The sequence below is a fragment of the Podarcis bocagei genome (genome assembly GCF_964188305.1).
Source record: "Podarcis bocagei genome assembly, chromosome: 8".
Lineage (NCBI taxonomy): Eukaryota > Metazoa > Chordata > Lepidosauria > Squamata > Lacertidae > Podarcis > Podarcis bocagei.
This window is the reverse complement of record NC_138133.1, coordinates 74,042,285-74,067,486: the sequence shown is the minus strand read 5'-3', so window position 1 is coordinate 74,067,486 and position 25,202 is coordinate 74,042,285. Positions and strand designations below refer to the sequence as shown.

The following is a 25,202-nucleotide window of genomic DNA, read 5'->3' as shown; positions in this document are numbered from 1 at the left end:
CTGGGGAAACCCAGCCAGATGGGCGGGGTATAAATAATAAATTATTATTAGTAGTAGTATTATCACTTGGTGAATAACAAGTTTGCACTTTTATCACAAAGTGCATTTTTCTTTTTGTTAGCCTATTGTGTTCCACGTTTTGTTTCTAAACTGGAAAAAGCATTTTCCATTCTGAAAATAAAGCCATTAATAGCCCGCCATTCTGTTGTTCAAGACACAATTGCATTAGGACTTCAAGCTGCTCTCGTTTCCTGTAAATTTATGATCAGTGTTCAATCTTTTGCTTTTGAAACCAAGTAAAACTCAATCTTGCTTTTGAACATAATAAATGAGTGGTCAGAAGGGATTGTTTTATCAAGACTTTATAGTGTTAATTAATACATAATCTTTAGAATTGTGAGCTTTGGGCTACATTATTATGATCAGTGGTTTTGATAATGAATCAGATGTTTTCCATTATCTAAAACATAGGAAAATAAGAAGGACTTCCAAGAATAGAATGCCTTTTTAAAAAGAAATTATTTCTAATGAAAGTGACATCTTTGAATATATGCCTTGCCACTTTCCCCCTTCCTTCAGGAACTTGAATTAATATTTATTTCAGGTTTATTTTGTAAGTGATCCAATACAAAAGTCATAAGGTTACTGTATATTGTGCTTTGACTGAAACAATGACTGTTCAAACATGGGTATTTACGAAGATGCTTCTCTATATCTTCATAACAAAAATAAATAAATCATTTTATGCCAATTCTGGTGGTATTAATGGAAGTAGAAGTGAGCAAGTAGTGCAAGGATTGCAGCATTAAACATGTGCTAAGTTTCTATTGTCACTTAAATGAGGATGGATTGAAAATGCAAGTATTTGGTCACATTTTAAAAATTTAGGGCTAACTTTTGTATGCTGCTTGCTTCTGCTTTGGCAACTGTACAAGAAAAGCTCTTCAGGGGACCAGGCTTAGCAGAGGAACCACAGGTTGCAAAACCTTATATGAGCTATGGGAGATCAGTGTAATAAAATATGATTTTGCATAGTTAATGTCCTTGCAATATCATGGGTAGAGACAACGATACAAATATTGAGGACACAGCTGTAAGAAATAGCAAATTAGCAATCTGTATATTCAGATACAATTTAAAGAGGGGCCATTTGCTCCACCACTGAGCATATGATATATCTGTAAATAAATAACTAATCATAAATAAATCTTTTCCCGGTTTAACATCTTGAACAACTTCAGAAATGTAGAAAGCCCTTTGCTCAGAGAGCAGTGGTAGAACTGACACGTTCCTTTCCTACACACACCCCTCTAAAAAAAGTTCAGAAAAGCCCATTCACAGTAGAAGTGAAAGTGACAAGGAGCTGAACTAAAGGATCTGATGGGGTGTTTCATAAATTGGGGAGGAATATTGTTAGTTCGCCTCTCCCCAAGGCTTTGTGCATTATTCATTCTCTGCTGTGATAGTTGTAAGAGCAGCAGTAAAACTGAAAACTGAGCCCTGTCAGTATAGAAGTTAAACTGAGAACTGAGAAGTCCCTTTGTCAGGGCATTTAGATATGCATATGTGCAAAAAGGTTGGTGTCTTTGATATCTGAGTCACCCCCAGAGTTTCTGTGGATAACTGACACAGTGTGATGGAACATCATAAAACTCAATGGAAATAAAAGGACAAGGTTCACACATTCTTTGCACTTAGGGAGTTTAATTTGAATAAGGATTTGATTACAAAATGCATGCTTCATCTAAATATTATATGTAGCCTATCAATTTTAACTATGTTTCATTTGTATGATCTTTGGGTATATTTTACGTCTATATTATGTGTGTTTCTCCAACATAGATTCCAGACAGAACTCAATTACGATGTTCTGGAAGTGCACGATGGACCAAATCTTCTCTCACCACTTCTAGGATCTTATAATGGTACACAGGTCCCCCAATTTCTGTTCAGTAGTACCAATTTCATTTACCTTCTGTTTACAACAGACAACAGTCGTTCTAACAATGGATTCAAAATCCACTATGAAAGTAAGTAGCTTTTGCTTTCCTTAGTATCTAAGGTTATTTTGTAGCATCAGACTTGTTTTATTTGTGTATGTGCATGCTTGCACGAACACACATTTCATACATTTTTCTTCTTTCTCTATGTGTATATCTGTTGTGTGTCAACAGCTGGATGGATTAACATGGCACCCATATATAGGGTGCTAATGAAAAAGAACACATCAATCATTTTGGGTTTCTCTTAGTTTCTCATTTTTTTCAGTCTTAAATTCATTTCTGCATCAGTTTGAATTTCTAAAAAAAAACTATTCATGAAAATTCACCAGCATTTTATTGCAAATTATTCTGGAATAGCTTTTGTAACACCTGCAAATGGCCCAAATTTGCTAAGACTTTTAAATGAATAGTGCTGTAAGGGAAAGTTAACATGGGTTGCTCAGAACTTGAGAAACCAGTGTGACATTGGATTTGGTTCACTGATGTCATATTCTAGTTAAGTTATTGAGCAGCCCTACATAATTAGAAGTTTGGGCAATTCTTTAGGTAGGTGATGGGCTTCCCATCAAAACAGAGTGCCCAGGTTTTATGGAAAACAGTTGTCGATTTAATTTGAATTTATTCTCAACAGGTGTGAGATTAATTGAAAACATTTATAGGAAGCAGTTCCCAGAACTGAATTACTTCACTTGTGCAGTCTGTGGCTTTTGTGTGCTTCCATGAGTTGGTTTTTTATGACAGCACAGTGCTCTTTTCCTCCCTCCCTCCCTCCCTCCCTCCCTCCCTCCCTCCCTCTCTCTCTCCCCCTCCTAGCCATCCCTTCATATCCAGATTTATGCTCTCACTCACACTGTTCACAACACACACGCATTTCATTTACATAGTACCGTATTTTTTGCTCTATAAGACTCACTTTTTCCCTCCTAAAAAGTAAGGGGAAATGTGTGTGCGTCTTATGGAGCGAATGCAGGCTGCGCAGCTATCCAAGAAGACAGAACAGCAAGAGGGATTGCTGCTTTCGCTGTGCAGTGATCCCTTTTGCTGTTCTGGCTTCTGGGATTCAGAATTTTTTTTTTCTTGTTTTCCTCCTCCAAAAACTAGGTGCGTCTTATGGTCTGGTGCGTCTTATAGAGCGAAAAATACGGGTATTTCCACAAACACCATTCACACTTGAAACAATTGACCAGTGTTGGAGATCTTTCCCTTTTTTCTTCACTGCTTCCCAGTACCAATATCCTCCCAGTTTCATTATGCATGGATATATTAATCAACCGTGTTAGACTATATTTCTCAGTCCTTTTTTTCATTTAATATTTGGAAAATTTGTTCCCTTCCACTCCAGGTGTAACTGTAAACACCTATTCTTGCTTGGATCCTGGCATACCTGTTCATGGTCGTCGCTATGGGCACGACTTTTCTATTGGCTCAACGGTATCATTTGGTTGTGACCCAGGATATAGGCTCAACCATGAAGAACCTTTGCTGTGTGAAAAGAACCACTGGTGGAGCCATCCACTCCCTACCTGTGATGGTAAGAATCAGTTCAAATTAGCCAAAATGTCATCTATGGCGTGTCCATCACACTGGCTTTCAGATTTATCAGTGCTAGCTTTGTGTTAAGGAAGGAGAGAGGCTGGTCCTACTTTTGCAAACCTGATTCTTCTGCTTGTTTATGAACTAAAGACTCCAGGTCTACTTGTTAATAAACTAAAGGATGATGAATATTGTAGGCCAACAACATCTGGAGGAAAATATGTTATCTTGCTCAATAATTTTGCTGAAAGGGTGTAGAATATTAATCAGCCCAAGACCTCGTGGAACATTTTCTCCTGGTGCCTAAAAGTATATAAGGAAGGCACCAGCCAAACTGCCCTGGAGAGAACATTCCACAAACGGGGCCACTGCATAAAGGCCCGTTCTTGGGGTACCAAACCTCTCATGGAAAAGAAGGGCCTCAGTGATAAATGCAGAGTCCAGGTCGGTTTATATGGGGAGAGGTAGAGAGCCAGTATGGTGCAGTGGTTAGCGTGTCAGACTAGGACCTGGGAGGTTTATATAGGGAGAGAGGTCTTGTTGTTTTTTGTTGTTTTGTTTTTTGAGTTATTGCAATCCTGAGCCATTTAAGGCTTTATAGGTCAAAACCAACACTTTGAATTGGGCCTGGAAGCCACTTGGCAGCCAGTGCAGTTGGGCCAGGATTGGTGTAATATTCTCAAACATCTTGCCCTAGTGAGCAACCTGGCCACCGAATTCTGCACCAGCTGAAGTTTCTGAACTGTCTTCAGAGGCAGCCCTACGTACAATGTGCTGCAGTAATCTAATCTAGATGATGAGTCCCTATCTACTCTAGTCAGGTACAGTTACAGAATCCTGATCCCCATGCTCTAAGACAGGCATAGGCAAACTTGGCCCTCCAGATGTTTTGGGACTACAACTCCCATCATCCCTAGCTAACAGGAGCAGTGGTCAGGGATGATGGGAATTGTAGTCCAAAAACATCTAACATCTGGAGGGCCGAGTTTGCCTATGCCTGTAAAAGTATGAAATGTTCCACTTTTTCTTTTGCTGAAATGCTTGGCAAAAGAAAACATAGCTCTTCTTGAAGAAGCAAATATCAAGACACCTTCTCTGTCCAGATAACAGCTCTCTTGTAATAATAAAATTAATGATCTTCATAGGCTAGCAGGTAGTAAAATCCACTCCAACACTCCTGCAAGGCCAATTAGTCTGCCCATAAAAAAACTGGACCTGAACCCTGAGGTATCAGGTCTTCAATATTTGTTTCTTAATGATTCATACCTCATATGATACTCAGACTTTAGCACGGCTGTGCTGTGGCCATAATTTATTAGGTTGCAGCAATGATCTAAAAGCTGGTCTGCAAGCAGAAAGTGACTTTAACAATGTGAATGCTCCTGGCTTCACTGCAAGATCCTCTGCTTCAGTTGCTGCTTCCTTTTCCAGTTCCAATCTTCTCATTTTTCCAGTCTTGTTTCCACTTCATTCTTGTATTCCTCCCTCCGCCGCCATTTCTATTTCAATGTTACAAACTTTGTAACATAAAAAAACACAAAAAGCTGAGTTCAGTTTAAAATGTGTCCCCCATGTTTCAGCCTGCTGAGAGTGCATGGCTCTACTCCTGACTTGACTCTTTTTGCTTTTCAAAGGTTCTGTTTCTCATTCTGTGCTGTTTCAGTTTTATCCTAACATGGAAACCAGATTTGGAAATTCCTTACACAACACTGAAACAGCGTTTGTTTTCCCTATTACAGTGGTACCTCGGGTTACATATACCTCAGGTTACAAACGCTTCAGGTTACAGACTCTGCTAACCCAGAAATAGTGCTTCAGGTTAAGAACTTTGCTTCAGGATGAGAACAGAAATTGTGCTCCTGCAGTACGGCAGCAGCAGGAGGCCCCATTAGCTAAAGTGGTGCTTCAAGTTAAGAACAGTTTCAGGTTAAGAACGGACCTCCGGAACGAATTAAGTACTTAACCCGAGGTACCACTGTACATGTAATCCCATAGAAGTAACATGTAGCTTCCCTGACACTCTTCTGTAAGTTAGAAGGCTGCCTTGGAGAGATTGTCATTGTGGGAGGGTTGAACTCAGTGACATAGTTGTCAAGTCAGCTGTTCAAAGCTTTGCTACTCTAGCTGCAGAAAACCATTCTCCATGCCTCACTTGCCATCGTCCATGGTGATGCTACTGTAGTTAGGATATGTATCAGGATCTCTTTACTGAATAGAATACACTACCGAAGAGTAGAAGCAATGTTTTCTTATGCACCACATGCTTATAGTCTAAAAATAAACACTATTAAGGAGCTCTCTGTGAACAGTTTTCTCTGCTGTGCAATAACATTAGATATTGTGACAAATTTCTTCCTTGAGATGCTGAACTAGTGTGCAATTTATTAAGTAAATGAGATTATTTTCCCCCTTCTAAATGGCAATTGTCCACTGAATAAATATCCTCTAAAGGCAAGATTGGGTATGTTTATTCTAGCCCATTTATGGATTCATGGCTGAATTCATTTTAATTCCCTTACCCTATTGGTTCTTCCAGAGTAATGTTTTGGGGCTAGTTTGGAATTGACCACTAGAGAGAGGTCTGTCCCTTGTATGAACTCAAAGTTGGATCCATTCCACTCAATTGTTTCCTTTAGTTAGACACTAGTTTTAATAAAGTGAGAATGTTTCTCGGCCTTTTGGCTAAGAACAAGTATAATTTTTCCTATAAGGCATGGAGGATTGCCAAGTCAAGGACAGTCTTGGAAGGAAATGTCTGGGTTTTGTAAACTCAGTGACTTTTAGAAAATAATTTCTCCCCAAGTGGTAGTAGAGGTGGTAGAAAGTGGGCAGGGGTCCAGGGATTTGGTTTTCACTCAACTTGAAGCAGCAATAACATGTTGCCCCCATTTTGACAGCACTGGACTACCTGGTAATTGGATGAGGTTGAATTCATGTTCCAAACTGGCTAATAAGCTTTTTTTGCCTACTCCATACTACTGTAATGCCTTTGGATTTGGTTCAATTCTCCAAGGTCTCTACCAGCTAAGTAGGTCACAATGGGAGGGTATAGTGTAAATTTGAATGGGTGAGAGTAATGTCGATACACTGATGAGCATCACATGGCATCAAGTTACCCAGTGGAGGTTTGCCACAACCAACTTCTCATGGATTGCTGGCTTGAGAGCATTTGACCCAAGGAATGCTTGTGATAAGCAAGAACACATTGTGTTGTTGATCATTTAGAATTTGATAATTTAACAAGGTGGGGAGCAGAACAATGATATCGGCCAGCTCTCATCAGAGGAGTAAGGCTTCGGGCTAGTGAAGGTTGCAGTTAAATGGTTAATGATTATGTCATTCATGAATATAAGTCAGTAAAGTTCTTATAGCCATTTGCAAGTTGTATAGTTGTGCAATGGCACATGGTTCAGTGGATAGTAGCCGACAATTGTTTGTGTCCTGCTTCTGTTCATATGTATCCTTTTATTGCTGCATTTCCAAGACACATTTCACTTACCATCCTAAAATGGATTTTATATTTGGAATCAGTTAGAACGTATTTTTAGATATTGAGTTTTTGGAACAGGAGTTGTTGCAATCTGATCCTTAGATTTGCTGCACAAGCACAAATTATTTGGCTTGGATGGGGAGGGGGACACCATTTACAAATGGCCCCACTAGTATTTTGCAGCATATTTTGCTGCAGCAATGTAGCACTAGTACGAAAATACACATGATCTGGGTTATAAGTGCACTGAGCATCCAGATGGTATTCTGACAATATGCTTGAAAAATGGGTATGGCATTTTGCATAACTTAGCAAGTTTATATATATATAAATCACTGTAAAACAAGGTGAAATTCTCAGTCTTTATATAAAAGTTCATAGTCATTAGATTATGACCATATGCTATTAGTGTTGCTGGTCTAAAACAAGATGCAGTAATACCTCTAAAGTTCAAGCAGTCTAAACAGTATTGCAAAAGCCTTTGCGCTATGGAATACTGGTTGGTCCGAACATATGGAATTATTTTAATGTCTCTGCTATTTAGGTATAATAGACCAATACAGCTACTGTGCTTTATTTGAAAATAATAAATGGAGCTGGGATTTAGGAGCCAGCTAGGGATCTATATCAAAAATTGGACAAGAGAAGCAAATTCCAATTAAGGCAAAAGGGAATTATATTTTCAGTAAATGCTGTCATAGAAGATATTCTTTCAAAAAGTCCATTCTCTAAGGCAGGAGCGTGGGCATTTGCATAGGCTTTGTGTTAGAATTGATGTATTAGAAATTCTTTAATCCATGAGAATGGGATGAGAGATGTGATGTGAGATGAGGGATGTAGATGAGCGGGGAAGAGTTAACATGGAAAGAATAAGAGAGTTTAGGAAATGAGTTACCGTACATAAAACTTACGCTTATGTGGGGATGACTATTTATTTGTTTTTGTTTTTTTAAATACTTCTCAGCTGCCTTTAAGGTTAAAACCCTCTCAAATAGTCTTACGAAATAAAATAAAAAACCTATGCAGAGCCAACCTCTATTCCTAGCCAGTGTTCATAATCCAGCCCACAAATATTAAAATCTGATACAAACTGCAGCTAAAAGGTGTACCAGAGGAAAGCAACTCTGATGATCAAGGACCTTAAGCAGAACAGTTGAGGGAGCTGGGTATGTTTATCCTGGAGAAGAGGAGACTGATATGATAGCCATCTTCAAATATCTCAAGGGCTGTCACATGGAGGATGGAGCAAACTTGTTTCCTCCTCCTCCGGAGAGTAATACTCGAACCAATGGCTTCAAGTTACAAGAAAGAGATTCCAACTTTCTAATGGAAGAACTTTCTAATGGTAAGAGTTGTTTGACAGTAGAATGGACTGCCTCAGAAAGTGGTAGACTCTCCTTCCTTTAAGGTCTTTGGACTAGGGTACTTTCCAATTCTACAGTTCTCTGATTCCCTAGCTAATGTACCTTGGGATCTTTACTTCATGGCTTTGTGCTTGCTGCAGAAGCCTGCACTGCTATTAGACTGAATAAAGATTCAGTGGTACCTCAGGTTCCATACGCTTCAGGTTACATATGCTTCAGGTTAAAGACTCCGCTAACCCATAAATAGTGCTTCAGGTTAAGAACTTTGCTTCAGGATGAGAACAGAAATCGGGCTCCGGCGGCGCGGCAGCAGCAGGAGGCCCCATTAGCTAAAGTGGTGCTTCAAGTTAAGAACAGTTTCAGGTTAAGTACGGACCTCCGGAACGAATTAAGTACTTAATCTGAGGTACCACTGTATATTGTTTATTTCCAAGTAAGTCATTGTCTGTGTGTTTCGATACACACCTATACTTTTTATTTTGTTTCAGAAACTTTAAAAACTGATTAGTGATATGGGACAAAAGAACCACATGTGCACAGCACGCAAAAGTGCTCCCTCTCTCAAGCTATTTCCAGCTCTCTTTAATATATCTTCCTCAATTGCATACCCCTTTCCTAGATAAACTTAAATTGGTTTTTAGTATTCAGTGTGATTCTGAAATATAAATAATTTCCATTCTTATTATGGAAACATCCCCCCGCCCCAACTAGGAATTTTCTCAAATCAACCAGTATAATTAGCAATTCATTTTCTTAATACTTATTACCAAAGCTTCTCAACAATTAATTAATCATGTTTCCTTTCAGAGCACTTTGTGTAAATATTGGCTACAATTAGAGATTTGTCACCCAAGGGAACTGTTGGCACTCCCACATATAGGCTATTGTTTAAACAGAGATAATAGAATTTCAACTTGCTATTTCACATGCTTCGTTATAATATGACTGCCTGCGTTTATGTGCCTACTACATTTCTCTCCCCACCTGCTCCCTTTTCAGCTTTGTGCGGCGGAGATGTTAGAGGACCAAGTGGGACTATTTTATCTCCAGGTTATCCTGAATTGTATCCCAATTCACTGAATTGCACATGGACTGTTGATGTTACTCATGGAAAAGGTATAGAATTACGTTTTTCATAACCACAACACATTTTACATAATTTTCGTTCTAGTTTTGAGTTTCTATTTTCTCATGAAGTTCTTCAGCTGGGTGGTGGCCACAAACAGCATCAAATGCAAAAGTTGACTTAATACGGGGCTGGAAACCACTTTCAGCCAGAGGGCCTCATAGCAGGTAGATCCAGAGCCAAAATGAAGAGGAGCAATAGATGCAACTTGTACTTTTGCACCATAGGCGAAATGTAAGCTGCATAAAAGCCAGAGTGTTTCTACACACCTTCTACAGGGTCAGTCTTTTAAAAGAGGCCCCGTGGATACAGAGTACACATGTTCCATGGGGCCTCTTTTAAAAGACCCGCCCTGTATATCCACCATCAAGGTAAACAAGTTGAGAATATATTCCAGCTACTCAAAATCACACTGGGCAAAGAGCAGGACAGGTGAGGGGCTTGACCTGTAGAAAGTCCCATGGGCTGGATAAAGAGACCTTATAAATTAACTCAGCCTCCTTAGATTCTATAGCTTCGTGTAATAATTTTATGTATCTGTAATTCCCAGTTTACCCTCAACATACTGTATTGCTGAGTCAAAAGAGCCTCCTCGCTTTTGCTGCCCCATTTTCACACTGTGAATGTGGGGAGGCTATTTTTGAAGTTTTTGATGATGTGCTGGCAAATAACTGGCATGCAGGTGGACTGCCACTTCAACCTTTGTTCTGGAATTGCTCTGACACAAAAAGGACATTTGAGATCAAGGATTCCGGGTTGTTAACTAGAATCACTTTTTGTTTATATACATGGGGAATCCAATCAGAGGTTACCAAAATGCACTGTTCATACTTGCCTTGTGGTCTTGTAGTGAGCTTCATCCATCACTGCATTCCCGAGATAAATAACGCTGTGACTGATAATGTAGGGACCTTACACACTTTTCTGAACAGCTGGAAGTTGAAGATCACTTTCTGCATGGCAGCTGACAGAATGATTTAAAAAGTCCTTCCCCACAGAGATAAGCCATTCATTTCAGTGTCTCTGACCACTGCAGATCTATTCCAGTCAATGTAGTGATATACTAGTGGGGGTAAATCACGATAAATGTAAATTGCTAAGCATAGCAACCTGATATAATTTGCTGCCAGAGTGAAGAAAATACTTAGGTATGAAAAGGATAGAACCCAGAAGGCCCTAATGACAGAGGGGCACTTTTTAATATTATCTCACTGAATAGGCAAAGTAGAAATGTAATAGTCTACCTTTAGTTTAGTTTTTAGTTACATGTCCTTTCCCTTTGGTGCACCATGTCCACGGCAGCTCACAATAAGCATTAAGTAAATATCAAAGTATTTTGGAGACAATTATAAGACATGCTAACAAATTCAAACAAAACCACCAGTAAACCAATTAATAATACAATAATGTCATCAAACATAAATCATCACCACAATCAGTGCTTTTTTCTAAAAAAAAATGTTTAGGGGTACTCTCATTTTCCTACTCATATTGAAATACTGCCCCTCAATGAGGCCAAACTTAGATTCACAAGATGTTTAGGGGTATGCATATCCCTGCACACACCCCCAAAAAGCACTGATAATAATTATTATTTCTTAAATTTCTATAACGCCCTTCATCCAAGAATCACAGTGCAGTTTACAATATAAAAACATAAAGATACATAACATAGTAACAAACAAAAACAATATCCCCCCACAGTATAATGGTGATGGTGATAAATACATTATAAAGAGATACAACTCAGTAACTATGTAATTCACACTTGACAATATAATACAGTCAGAAGAATTTGGTCAGAATTGACAGAACAGATGAGGAAAACCTGGATGTGGGAAGATTAATGAGTAAAGGAAGTACTTTTTTCAGATGGCGCAAAACTAAATTGTGGAATTTTTTCGGCCACAGTGTGCAGAGTTGCTTCAATTGACTGGCTACCCCAGTCTTCCGCTGCACTTGCACTGGCTCCTAGTGTTGGACTTGCTGCATTCAGGGTGCCATATGTGATTAAGAGCCAGTGTGGTGTAGTGGTTAAGAGCGGTGGACTCATAATCTGGTGAACTGGGTTCGCATCCCCACTCTTCCACATACACCTTGGGCTAGTCACACTTCTCTGAAGTCTCTCAGAGTGTTTGTTGTGGGGGAGGAAGGGAAAAGGAGATAGCCTCAGGGTAGGATAAGACTGAGAAACACAGATTGGGTTAAATTAAGATCTGTGTGATGATTTGAATATGGATCACTCTGGTTTTCATCCAAATGGTTTATCCAACTGTTTCTCTTCTATTGTTCAGTTCAGTGGAGGACTCCCATGGATGGAAGTAAATTAGTGTTTTATTGATTCCTCCTTTCCTTTTCAGCCCACCCCACCCCAAAAAGAAACTGTCCCAGAGAACTGGGAGAGCCTTTGGAATAGCAAAGGAGGCAACCCCAACATTTTATCCATTGCAGTAGATTTCAATTGTGAGCACAGTCCATCCACACACTGTTGAAATATGAACCTAAGCAACAGGAAAATTAGATAGAACCTCAACGCTTTATCCATTACACCACATTACAGCTGTGAACACATTCCATCAAGATGTTATTGAAATACTTGGGATTTTTTTAATCAAGAAAAAGGTGTCTCTAGAACAATTGAGACACCATTTTAATGATTAAAAAATTCCCAAGTATTTCAATAGCGTCTTGATGGAATGTTCTCACAGTTGTAATGTGGTGTAATGAATAAAACATTGAGGTTGTATCTAATTTTGTCCCTTTGCTGAGATTCATATTTCAGTATCATTCCTGACAATATTGTTTTTCTTTCTTTGCTTAATACAGATGATTACTGCACTGCAGTTTAATAATAAAACATTTACAGGCATAGGCAAACTTGGCCCTCCAGATGTTTTGGGACTACAACTCCCATCATCCCTGACCACTTGTCCTGTTAACTAGGGATGATAGGAGTTGTAGTCCCAAAACATCTGGAGGGCCGAATTTGCCTATGCCTGCTTTAGTACACCTCAGAGCAAACTTGCCCTCAACTTGCATGTTTCACCAAATTCAAATGACACTGTTACAAAAAGCAATTTTAGTTTGGGAAGTTACATTTGATTGCCTTTAAAAAGGCAAACAAAACTCATTCATCGCTTCTGTAAATGATGAGCAATGGCTTCAGTATAAGCAATCTTCGTCCTCCTACCCAGTCACAAAATACAGATTAACACATAGAAATGCATCATACATACATACATTATATATATATATATATATATATATATATATATATATATATATATATATATATATTTATATATATATATTCCTTTCCCCCTACCTCACACAAAAAAACCTGGGGGAATGAGAACAAGGGTAATGTAAGTTGTGTTTAATTTTCTGAGTCTGTTTGTAATGAAATGTATGAGTTTAATCAGTGATATAATTGCTTTCATGTTAACTATGTGATATGTGAGTCTAATTTTATTTTTCTAATAGGAGTGCAGTTCACCTTTCACACCTTTCATTTGGAAGATCATCACGACTACTTACTAATCACGGAGAATCGCAGCTTCACTCAGCCTCTGGCACGCCTGACTGGCTCAGAACTTCCGTCAGCAATCAACGCTGGTCTCTATGGAAATTTCAGGGCTCAGTTGCGCTTTATTTCTGACTTTTCAATATCATATGAAGGATTTAATATTACTTTCTCTGGTAAGGCAGCAAAATGAGCTATTTGTATAAAGTGGAGGAACATTTGCTATTTCACTGGGCTTGATCTCAAAGAGGCAGAGGTGGTGGTGTTGGGAGAAAGCGACAGTCCAAATATATTTGTTATGACGAGTAACTTTCCTTACACTTCTTAAAAATAGACCTTACAATTGTTTTTGTTGTTGGTTCTGTAATAACAATCTCAGTTCATCTGCTGTGGCATTTTCAGTAGTGGACGCTGAAGAAAATGATAATAAACTGTAAAGCCCATAATTCATTGGGAAAATCACACTGTATCAGAGTGATTTGAAGTCTAATTTCAAGAAGTGGGATTCCAAATGAGCCCATGAGGAAATTGGCCATGTTTTTATGCTGCACAGTTATTTGGGTTCATTTTATGTGTCAGACTCAGAGACATTTATAGCTCTTGTAGGAATGGTAAGCACGCATCTCTCAGACGCTATGAGTGTTTATGGGCATGGTTTTTTAAATTGTAGCTGAATTGCCTATTTACTTATATGATCATTTATTCTGAAAATGTATCTGAAGGCTAAATTGTACCTGAGGCTCAGGTACAAATGTGTGCTTGTTATAATGCACAGGGTGGGTGATGAAGAAGCCTTTAATTCTTTTTGAAGCAATAATTTGATTTTTTTTTGCCTCTGTAGAATATAATCTTGAACCTTGTGAGGATCCTGGGACTCCTCAGTTTGGAAGCAGAATAGGATTTAACTTTGGAGTTGGAGACACTCTAACATTCTCCTGTTCTTCTGGATACCGCTTGGAAGGGGCTTCAGAGATTATCTGCCTCGGTGGTGGCCGAAGAGTGTGGAGTGCACCTCTGCCCAGGTGTGTGGGTACGTGGTCAGCTGCTTTCATTTGCTTGTATGTCTAGTCATTGTCCATGGAGTTGCAACTATACCGCATGGATAAGCATGATACCACTCCAATTAGTTCCGAAACAATATGGCCTTTGCATCTCCCATGTCTTTTCACCTTAATTTGCCGGGTTTCTTGGTTCTATTTGCAGGCGAATGTTGAACCTGCAGTCAGTGTTCAGAGTAGGGAGATATACGCTTTTAATGATCTTCCTACATTACAAATAACGCATTTTGGGAGAGCTCCATCACAAAGACCTTTCACAACCCTTGAGATTTGCCTGGGGTAGAAGCTCCATAACAGCGTGTGGGGATTATTTCATCTGGCAAAGTGTAATGTTTCTGCGGATGAAACATTTCCCATTGTGCAATACTGAATCCTACCCTTCGTTTTTAAATTTAAGGAAACATGAATCCCAAATCTAAGTTATCCACATTTTTTCCCATTTGTTCTGGCCCTGAAAGTATGACATACCTATTCTTTCTGTATTGGGATTATACCATTAAAACTCTCAAAAGAAGAGGGGGTATTGTCTTAATCTCTCAAAATAGCATCCCTTTGTTTGAAATAATGAATGAGGTTCTTAGGAAATGGATTGTTGTGTTGTATAAAGATTTTTTCTTTGAGTGGCTTAGAATTTAGAAGCAAATTAAAACATTATACATTGTGAAATCTTAATTTTGCCATACATTTTCCTAATTAAGCCCCACAGATACATTTTATCCTTCCTTAATTTAAAATGTATTTAAAGCTCCTGAATAGAGAATTGCACTTGATAAAAGAGATTGTGCTCTACTAACAAATTTCCTAGGCGTGAGAAATTTCACCCTTTTACTGCAGTTTTATCTAGTAATTAAGATGCCCATATGTTCCTACAGCCTTCCTGCATCACTTAGCTTCTTCTATGTGTGATATGGAACAGGGCCAGGATTCTCAATAGTTTTTTGAAATTTCAAGTTAATCTGTCAACCAAATAACATGTTCATTTGAGGTTTTCCCCATGAGAAAATAGTGCATGTTCAAAATACTGCCATCTCTCCTTGCACTGCTGAATCTCTCTTACAGTAGAAATGTTTGGGGATTTTGAACAACAATTTATTATGCAGAAATTGCAAAAGAGATACTTTTGCAGACATACCCTGTCACTTCACCTACCCAACTTTCCACCACTGTGATTGGTGGACAGGTGTTCCTCTTCCTTTCCTTCTGACCTAATAACACCCATCACACATTATCTCACTCACTAAGTTTTTTTGAAAAGTGTGGAAGGGCATTTCTTCTGCAGTCAATAAATCCAAGGGCTAGGCCAACTGAGAAACCCAGGCAGATGTCAAGTATTCCTCAAACAGCTTCTGCTCTTTTGGAGCCATTGACCTTCAAGCTATGAGTGTCCGGCACTTTAAGGCCTGTAGGATATGTAAGTGGGGAGGGTTCTTTGGATTTTCACCCTTCTTCCATTATGAGAACTAATCAAAGACATTTGAAATGTAGGGCTCAGTTTCAGTACTGGGACCTTTGTTTCAAGGAATCTATTGCCAGTTTTACACTCACATACAAGCACGTTGAGTCTTGAGATAATGTGCAAGCCACCACAGAATCCAAGCATGGCACAAATGGAAATGCAGTTTGCCATTGCCATTGCAATTTATGTATTTTGGGATTATTCAAATAAAATAAAATATAGAACACTCTGCAAAGGTGATGTACAAAGGTGTTGCAAATGGTGCTTCTTTGTAGCTCTTACCAAATATGAAGATCTGGGATGGCACAGTCAGTAGAGCATGAAACGTGATCTCGGGGTCGTGGGTTTGAGCCCCACATTGGGCAAAAAGATTCCAGCGTTGCAGGAGATTGAACTAGATGCTCCTCATGCTCCCTTCCAACTCTACAGTTCTGGCTAGTTCCTTTTGTGCACCAGCCCACAGAGTGTAAGGAAGAAGGGGTACAATGTTTCACACTCCAGTTAATCAGAGATTGTGCTGATTTATGACCTAGCTCTACTTTCTGCATATATGTACATGATGAAAAAATGAGAGGGGGAACCAGGTTTAAATATTGGTGGTGTGTTTTCATGTGCAAGGGGCAGTTGCTTGTTCCAGGATCATCAAAACATTATTTAATCAATGTAACTTCCATGTAAATATGATTAGGATAGGGTTCCATGAGTAGATTAGGTGTTTTTGCCAGAACATAATGTACTATTGTCACCCTGGGCTAACTGATGAATGTAGATGAAATGACTTTTTTCATTCCAACTTTTTATTGCCTCTCATCATAATAAGATTATTAGAGGTGATAAAACCTGCCATTTTCCTTCCTTCCTTCCTTCCTTCCTTCCTTCCTTCCTTCCTTCCTTCCTTCCTTCCTCTATCTTTCTCTTTTCTTTAATTGTGGGTTAGACCATGCATATCACTTAGTTACACTACACTTGCAACGTGATTTCTTTGTTTTTAATAAAGTATTCACAACTTTCATTCAATCTTAATGCAGTTTCTGTATGGAACTTGTTTCCCTCTGTTATTTTATTTGGTAGAATTATTTTTGCTCCCTTTGATTGCATTGATCACTTTTGAATAAATCTTGGTTTTCCATCATTATTTATTCCACCCACTACTGTGCTTCATTTTATTGTATCAACACTGGAGATGATTTATTCTTCCAAAGATTGTATAAGTATTTCCCAAGGCATTGTTTCAGGTTTATTGCCCTGTTTTCAGAAATGTCTGGAAAAATGAATAGAGGTGATACAAGTAGAGCAACAAAATCAGAGATAAAGATTTGAGAACAGAGAGTTTAAATAATTAGTGTGACTAATAATAATGTACAAATATAACAATTAGTACATAAACATATAGAGACAGGGAAAATGTGTCTCGTAGATCAGAATCAGACATTTTTTTTTGTCACAGAACTTTAGATAGCGGCAAATGTATATGATATGCTATTTGATAGTATTTACACTTCCCACATAAGTGAAATGTTTGATGTTCTTGTTGGCTATTTGCAGTATAGTAACGCTGCAGAGAGCTTGCTGGGGAGACCATGCATTAAAAAGGGACTCAAAAATAACTTAAACAAGGTTTTAATTACAAAAACAAAAACTCCATTTACACTAATACATCAACAAACAAACATGACCCAACCACCAACCCGTCCCCCAGGGTAATGGGAGAGCTAGGTGCTGCTCCTTATATACTACACAGCTTAATCAATACAACTCAGCAGCACCTGCTATGTTTCACAGCTGTAAAGCTGGGTCTCGTTATTTTGCTCTGGCCTTTGCTCTGGCCCCTTAAAGACATACACATCGGGTGGAACAATGATGAACCTTTACATGTAAAGAAACCATTCAACAGTTCTCTGTTGAGCTATACCTCGAATTCTGTTTTGCTTACAGCTGAATGTGGAGCCTCTGCCACAAATAACGAAGGGATTTTGCTGTCCCCCAATTACCCACTCAACTATGAAAACAACCACGAATGTATCTACAGCATTCAAGTGCAAGCAGGAAAAGGAATCAACATATCTGCCAGAACATTCCATTTAGCACAAGCAGATGTTCTTAAGGTACGTTGTAATTTTGGGCTGATGTATTTGTTATCTCAAAACATATATAATTCATCTGGTTATCCCACTGTATTAAAGGCAACCAAACATTTAACTAGAGTGGATACCTAACTTTACATCACCATCATTATCATTATATGGAACATTACATACTTTTCTATAACCTTATGTTTACAGGAATTAGTTTATTGGTTTATTGATTTATTATATCGCCAGTATGAATCTTGAAAACAATTTTATATTTGTAGGCAAGTAATAGTAATCTGTATTTGTATTTTTGCGTGTTTATTTGCAAATAAATTTATTTGCAATTTGATGAATGTAAATTTAAAATAATAATAATTGTAGTAGTAAATAATAATAGTAGTAGTGATAAATTCTAGTGGGATTATAGTCAACTGATGTGTTAAATTAATACCTATGTAACAACTACCTGAATCTTCTTAAACATGTTTCATTACATCCATTGTAACAATATTTCAGAAACAATTTATCTTCTTCCTCCATTTAACAGATAGTCTTTATCAGCATTTCAATTTGCTTAATTCATGAATTAAGTTGATAAGCCAATTTAGTTTTTGTTGTTCGTTTGTTGTTAACTTTTAGTTATTTTCTTCTTCTCATTGGTAAGCTATAATGCTATTAGGCCACATCATTTTCATGTGTCCTAGCACAGTGTCACATATGTGTTTCACTCAAGAATGTCTCCTTCCATATCCTACTGAAACTCATAATGCAGTCTCAATTGCACACAGTGAAAGGCTTTGCGGTGGGGCTCATTGCCCTTCCATTTTTATTGGAGTACATACAACTCTCTGCATAACTGAACAGAGGCTGGCTGGGGCTGACAGGAGTCAGAGTTCCATAACAATAGGAGGGTCACAGGTTCACTGTTATTTAAGTAATTACTGTAAGAACCCTGTTGGGTCAGGCTGAAAGACCATCTGGTCCATCATTCTGGTCCAAATATGGTCAAATAGATACTTACAGAAAGCCCATGATCAGGGAACAAGAGCAACAGCTCCAGGGTTTTCCACCTGCTGAAAGGAAACCAGTCTTCTTGGTGAACATGGTGATTTTCGTAGGTTACCTGGGGACATGACTTCACAGGTACCATTAGATAAGTGAGTGGGAAGGAAATGGGATTGATGGAGGGTGATTGCAGCTGAGATGCATACCAAGAATGGGAAGGGGGGCAGTTGCACTTATTTTGTAATTCAGCTGAGCACATAAGGACTAATAAGTTTCTGTTACATGCTAGTTAACCGTTGCAAGTTTGGTGGCATTATTTGTTTCAGCCAATTGATATTCCTTCAGTTTGTGTATGGTTTAGATCTCCACCTTGTGCATCATTTACTAACACTGAATCTCATTTTCCATTGTATTTCCCGTTCAGCCAGTATGGAGAAATTCTTTTGAATCTCTTCATGGTCTAGTTGGTTTTTCACCAACCTGAATAATTTGGTGTCATCTGCAGGCTAGAAGACTAATGGTCTCATTTGGTGTTAGGCAGCTTCATGTGCTCATATGTTCAATGGAAAGGTGAAAACAAGGCTAATAATTCAGTCCTATGCATATCTGCTCAGAAGTAATTCCCATTGAGTTCAGTGGGTCTTACTTCCAGGTAAATGAGTATAGGAATGCAGCCTAAGATGTGTGGGTTTTTTTCTTTTCTTTTCTTATTCCAATATTTAAGAAATCATTTGATATAAAATAACATAAATATGAAGCATACCATATTAATTTTTAATGTTTTCAGTTCACACCATAAGGAGAAAAATACTTTTATGTTGATATAAGCGGATACCAAATGTTTGTTTTGTATTTTTTAAGTACAAGATAAACTTTTAATCCTTTGTGTTTTACTTTGTGTCAGAAATGTAGATTTTAGTCAAGTGCAAATATAAGTATTCCTTAAAGATTCTAAGCATTAAATATAGCATCTATAGATAATCCAGCTGAAGTTTTAATTCACCATAAACTAAAAATGGAACATGACAACTTCTGATCTGAAACCTGTATTTGAAACTGGCTGAATGCTATTAAATACAGATTGCGTCTTGAAATGTTTTCATCATCAAAGTGCTGTTTCAAGCGTATCTGCAGGTGGAGAAAACCTGCTCAGGATAGGAAGTTGAATGAATGAATGCATGGATGTTTTTGGCTTCCAAGTTATATATAGATTACGTTGTCCTTCCACCTTTCAACCACAGTTAATCTGTTTGTTCCATTGTGATCTTTTTTGTTTGCTTTCAATATCAATCTGCAAAACTCCTTATGTAGTGAAATTCTTCAGTGGCTGCTTTCATATCACAACTGGAAAGAGATCACATTTATTTATTTATTTATTTATTTATTTATTTATTTATTTATTTAATGATGTGGAAATGAGTATACTAAATTATCACTTACTGTGTATGGATGCTAACATTAAAATATTGGCAGTGGCAAAGCAAGTGCAGGAATTAAACAAATAAGCAAATTCTGTGCTGAAATGGAAACCCTGTTCCTGGCTACTCCCTGTGCAGGTTTTGGCTTTTTTCTTTTTCTTTTAATTGACTTAGCTTAAAAAGAAGACAGTGTTTAGAAAATATCTTGTGCCCAACATGTAATAAGGAAATGCAACAGCCTCGATCTGTTTCCTAATTGAAATATGGGACTTACTTTGTTGTTTCTCCATTATGCCTATTTAAATTATGCAAGGCCAATTTGTTTTACAGATATATGATGGGAGGGATAATACAGCACACTTGCTAGGTGCATTCACTGGTGCTTCCCTGCGAGGACTGACACTGAGCAGTACTTCAAATCACCTTTGGCTTGAGTTTAATTCAGATTCTGACGGAACAGATGAAGGTTTTCAGCTTGTTTATACCAGTAAGTATTTCAGAAAGTAGAAGAAGGGATAGGGTACGGAAAAGCCATGACCGCTCTGTTCCTCATCCTGAGAATGGGGCATGCAAGCTCATTTTCAATGGATAAGAGACACGTCTACATTGGTGTTTTGGGGCGGGATTCAGTCACATACTGTCAAATACAAATTGCACAATGATGGTTGATTTGGAGCGCATGTGCAGCAAACCCACTTTATCTGTAACACAGGTTTTTTGGGGGGTAGGGGGACAATAAGGAAAGTGATGGGAAGATGCACGGGAAGTGTGAGACAACATTTTCAGGAGACAACATTGCCTAATGCCCCCACAAACAGATCAGACTGAATGCAGAACAATTTGTACTTCAGCTTTGAATGTTCTTTTCGTTGGCATGTTCATGGCACAGAAATTAAATTATTTAGGTTTAAATACACACACACACCCCTCTAAAATGAATGACGAATCATGTTCCAGCAAATTTCCTAGTTTGGTGACACTACTGTTTTCTCTTCTTTCACAGGTTTTGAACTTTCTCATTGTGAAGATCCAGGTGTGCCACAATTTGGGTACAAGATAAGTGATCAAGGCCACTTTGCCGGCAGCACCATTATTTATGGATGCAATCCTGGCTACACACTCCATGGAAGCAGCCTTCTTAAGTGCATGACTGGAGAAAGAAGGGCATGGGACTATCCTTTGCCATCTTGTATCGGTACTAGATTTCTCTTTAGCTTTTGTTGCTGTTTAGTCGTTTAGTCGTGTCTGACTCTGCGTGATCCCATGGACCAGAGCACGCCAGGCACTCCTGTCTTCCACTGCCTCCCACAGTTTGGTCAGACTCATGTTTGTAGCTTCGAGAACACTGTCCAACCATCTCGTCCTCTGTCGTCCCCTTCTCATTGTGCCCTCAATCTTTCCCAACATCAGGGTCTTTTCCAGGGAGTCTTCTCTTCTCATGAGGTGGCCAAAGTATTGGAGCCTCAGCTTCTTTAGCTTTAACATTTGCCAGTGTCACCAAGCAAGCTTTGTGGTTGAGAAGAGATTTGATCCTGGATTATGCAGCCTCAGTCTAACTACTCTGTTACTATACCTGTGCAGCAGAAACAGAATACAGGTACTGAGCACAGGTCTTCAGGGATGTGCTGATTTAGCATCAGCTTTGACCTCTTGCTTTAGCACAGAGAGGTTTGTCAAGCCACCTTTTTCAATTGGTGCTTCCCGTACTTAGGAAAAGCGTCGGCACAATACAAATGTGTTTGTGTACGTCGGTGCACACTAGAGAGTCGGCAGGGCATTGATACCCTTTCTATTATAAAATCAGATGTCCTGCAGCTTACAAATTATAACTATCATGATGGCGTATGAGCTCTATACGTCCAGCTTCTTAATCTGCTCTTAATGCACACACACATACATGCAACCTGTAAAAAGGAAGGATACTGGGGTTTTGTGAGGCAGTGATGGCCCACTCCTTTGCTGTGCCCAGGCCACTGTGGGATCACCTCCATCACCATCCCCTCCCTGCCCTGTTACACTTGGGTTGCTCTCATGGCTCTGGCCCTGTCTGTTGGGTTGCTCTCACAGCTCTGGTCCTGCCATGCCTGTGGAATGCAGCAGTGCCAGTGTGGGCACAGTGGCAGCAGAAGGGGCTGGGGGGTAGAGGCCCGGATCTGCAGAGGAGTGGCAGCAGGGGGGTTGCCTCAAGTGCCAGAACATCCTGGGTCAGCCCTGCTCTGAGGTGCCTGAGTCAGAGAAAAAACACCTCTCTGCACCACTTCCTTTGCTGTATAGGTTGCTGACATAGCTGTTATTTTAGTTTCATTTTTTATTTAAAATATTTTTATATCTCCTCTTCTTAAAATAACTACAAGGTGATGTACAATAAAAATATTCAGTACAAAACGGCAACTCAAAAATAGTTCAAAAAATACCCCAACAACAGCAACAGCATTTCACAATTACCATAGTAGAAATCATTCAACTGGTATCAGAGGACAGGGCACACTTGGGTAAATATTGGCTGGAAGCTCACTCTCTGTCTTACAGAGAGGCTGGATACTATTGTGGAGAAGGTCTTGCCATGAGCTGATCTCTGCAGACCACAACATAACTTATAACGTATCCTCTAAAACTCTTAGTGGGCAGGCAGGTCTATATGAGAGAATATGTTCTTTCATGTGACCTGTTCCTAAATTACTCAGGGCTTTATAAGTTAGTAACAAAATCACTGGATTCCATATCTGGAGAGGACTGTCCTTCAGACACAACTGCGGACATGAAACCAAGCCTTACAAGGAAGTACAACAAAGGAGTTATGTCAACTTCCCCCTATTTCCAAATTATCCTTCCTAAGCCCTGGGGCAAAGACCAAATTGAGGAATACTTTGCTCTGTCAATAATAAATAAAGAGAGCCCCATAATTGTCATGGAAGCCATGAAGTCCCAAGGTAGACCACTATGATGTAGATGCTAAATTCTCCAGAATGGTTGTCCTGGGGTTCGCCAACACCATACTCAGCGAGTTTGGTCAGGGTAGCTTCTGGGCAGTAGCTATTTTTATTACCGGCATGAAGAGGGAGGTTTGTTTCTAGAAATACATCTTGTGGGAGGGAAAGTTTACCTATTACCTCCCCACCCCCGAATGGAATGGAAATTGCTCCTGTCACGAAGATCCTTTATCTCTTTGGTGAAAGTTTCATTCCCAGTAGCAGTTTCCGCCTTCCTAAATTGTGCCACAGATTAAAGTTGCAAACTAAAAGATACTCTGTTTTTACTCTTCCTCTGACAGGGGATCTCAGATAAACAGATGACACAATTAGCATGATTTAACTGGTGATCTGGGTGACAGAAAGACAGGTCACAGTTTATGATAAGGATAATGCAAAATGGACAGAAATGACAAACTTTTTAAAGGTTTAGAAATGGGGGCGAGGGGAGATGCCCCTCTACCAATTTGTTCATGAGTATGGCAAACCAACCTTAAACCTCAAGAAATTTCACTGGAATTTTGTATCCCCTCAAAGAAAACAGCAGAAATCCCTTCTCCGTTTTCACATAATGGAGATGTTTCCACACTAATGGGAATGAATGTTTGGCTCATCACTTATACAGACATTTTGGCTGGTAGACAACCTTTCTCTTCCTTCTAAAGAGAAAGTATCCGATTCTATGCAGATAATGGTTGAATTATAATAATCATTTTTTTAAAAAATAATAAAAATCATACCATTAGGAATTTGACCTCACATTTGATCTCATAACATTAGGACAAGAGTATTTTTGACTAGTCTCCAGCTCCCTAACATAACATAATTGGTCATGAACTGTGAAATAAATGAACGTGAGATAAGAAATAATTTGTCATAAACGAAAGGTAGAACAGAAATATTAATAGAAACTTTATCAGAAATAATTTTCTAATTTGTTTTTACTAGCTGAGTGTGGAGGTCGTTTTAAAGGAGAATCCTCAGGAAGAATCTTATCTCCAGGCTATCCTTTTCCTTATGACAATAATCTGCGGTGTATGTGGATGATTGAAGTTGATCCAGGAAACATTGTCAGGTACTTCAATGTGATCTTATTTTGTGGAGAACCAAAGTTTCAAAATAAGAAACGTGGCCTGCAAAAGTTTCATTGGCATTCCAAGGGCTTTTTTCTTTTCTTTTCTTTTTTAACTTTCAATTTTTCTCAGTATTTAAGTAACAGCCTGAGTTCTGAGAGCAGCTTACAGAAGCAAACATATAAAGATGACCTAGATGTACATTGGACAAGTGGACCTTTGTCCTGGGCAAAGAGAATTCGGTAGTATTCATTAATCAGTTTAACTTAGATTCCACACTATCCCATGTAAGCAGAGCAGCCTGCATCAATTTTTCTATGTGTTAATAATTCTGTCTCCAAGGCACTTCTAAGCTAAAGTAGTTGAATGGTTTGGAAGCTAAAGGAGAACATTTTTAAAAAACCAACAACAACACACCTTTGTAATTGTAGATCTATTTTTAAACAAAGCAAAACAAAACACACTTCACATTATAAGTAACGAGTCCAAAAAGCAATTCCAAAAAAATATATATATTCTTGTTAACCTGATGTTAAAGAGGTACAGAAGATGTCTTATAGGTTTTATTGAGCTTTGTCCAGGTGGGAAGTAGATCTTCACACCCTGAAAGTGGAATGTCTCTTCTCCGGCAACAGTGTCAACTCTTCTTGGGAATCATGGGGAAAGGTGCTGCTGTGGGATATTGCTGGGAGGGGATCAGAGCTCACTTTCATTTGACATGTGATGTGATGGTGTGTCTGGACTGCTGTCCTTCCATTGCGTAGTAATGTCTCATGCAGTTCCCAACAATTTATCACATTCTCCAAGAATAACCACAATGATAAAAACAAAGAACTGAAGTCAAGGTCTAAATGCACTTAATATATTTATTTAATGTATGTACACAATTAGATCTTGACATCAATGGTTTATTTGCTGTCAAAGGTTACACTGCCTTAAGCTTTAACTTTTGGGAACAAAAATTTGGCTGCAGTCCTATAGCTGCTCACCTGGGAGCGAGCGCTATTCAGTTCACTGGGAAATTTTAAGTAGGCATGTAGAGAAGTGCACCATTTGTTGCAACGATTTTCTTGCAATTATAAGTTCTGTGGATTGTTAAACCACTGATGTTG

The 25,202-nt window shown here is 38.7% G+C and overlaps 1 protein-coding gene across 5 annotated transcripts in view; it reads left to right on the top strand.

The window, feature by feature from the left end:
• Nucleotides 1–25,202, top strand: part of CSMD3 (CUB and Sushi multiple domains 3) — a 607,508-nt gene that overhangs the window by 395,236 nt on the left and 187,070 nt on the right. For all 5 annotated transcript variants that reach the window (XM_081204227.1, XM_081204230.1, XM_081204229.1 and 2 more), the window contains 9 exons: nt 1,843–2,030; nt 3,346–3,534; nt 9,390–9,506; nt 13,000–13,215; nt 13,881–14,069; nt 17,489–17,658; nt 20,379–20,535; nt 21,052–21,243; nt 23,966–24,092. In XM_081204227.1, the coding sequence (XP_081060353.1) occupies nt 1,843–2,030; nt 3,346–3,534; nt 9,390–9,506; nt 13,000–13,215; nt 13,881–14,069; nt 17,489–17,658; nt 20,379–20,535; nt 21,052–21,243; nt 23,966–24,092 (1,545 nt within the window). The remainder of the gene's footprint in view (nt 1–1,842; nt 2,031–3,345; nt 3,535–9,389; nt 9,507–12,999; nt 13,216–13,880; nt 14,070–17,488; nt 17,659–20,378; nt 20,536–21,051; nt 21,244–23,965; nt 24,093–25,202) is intronic.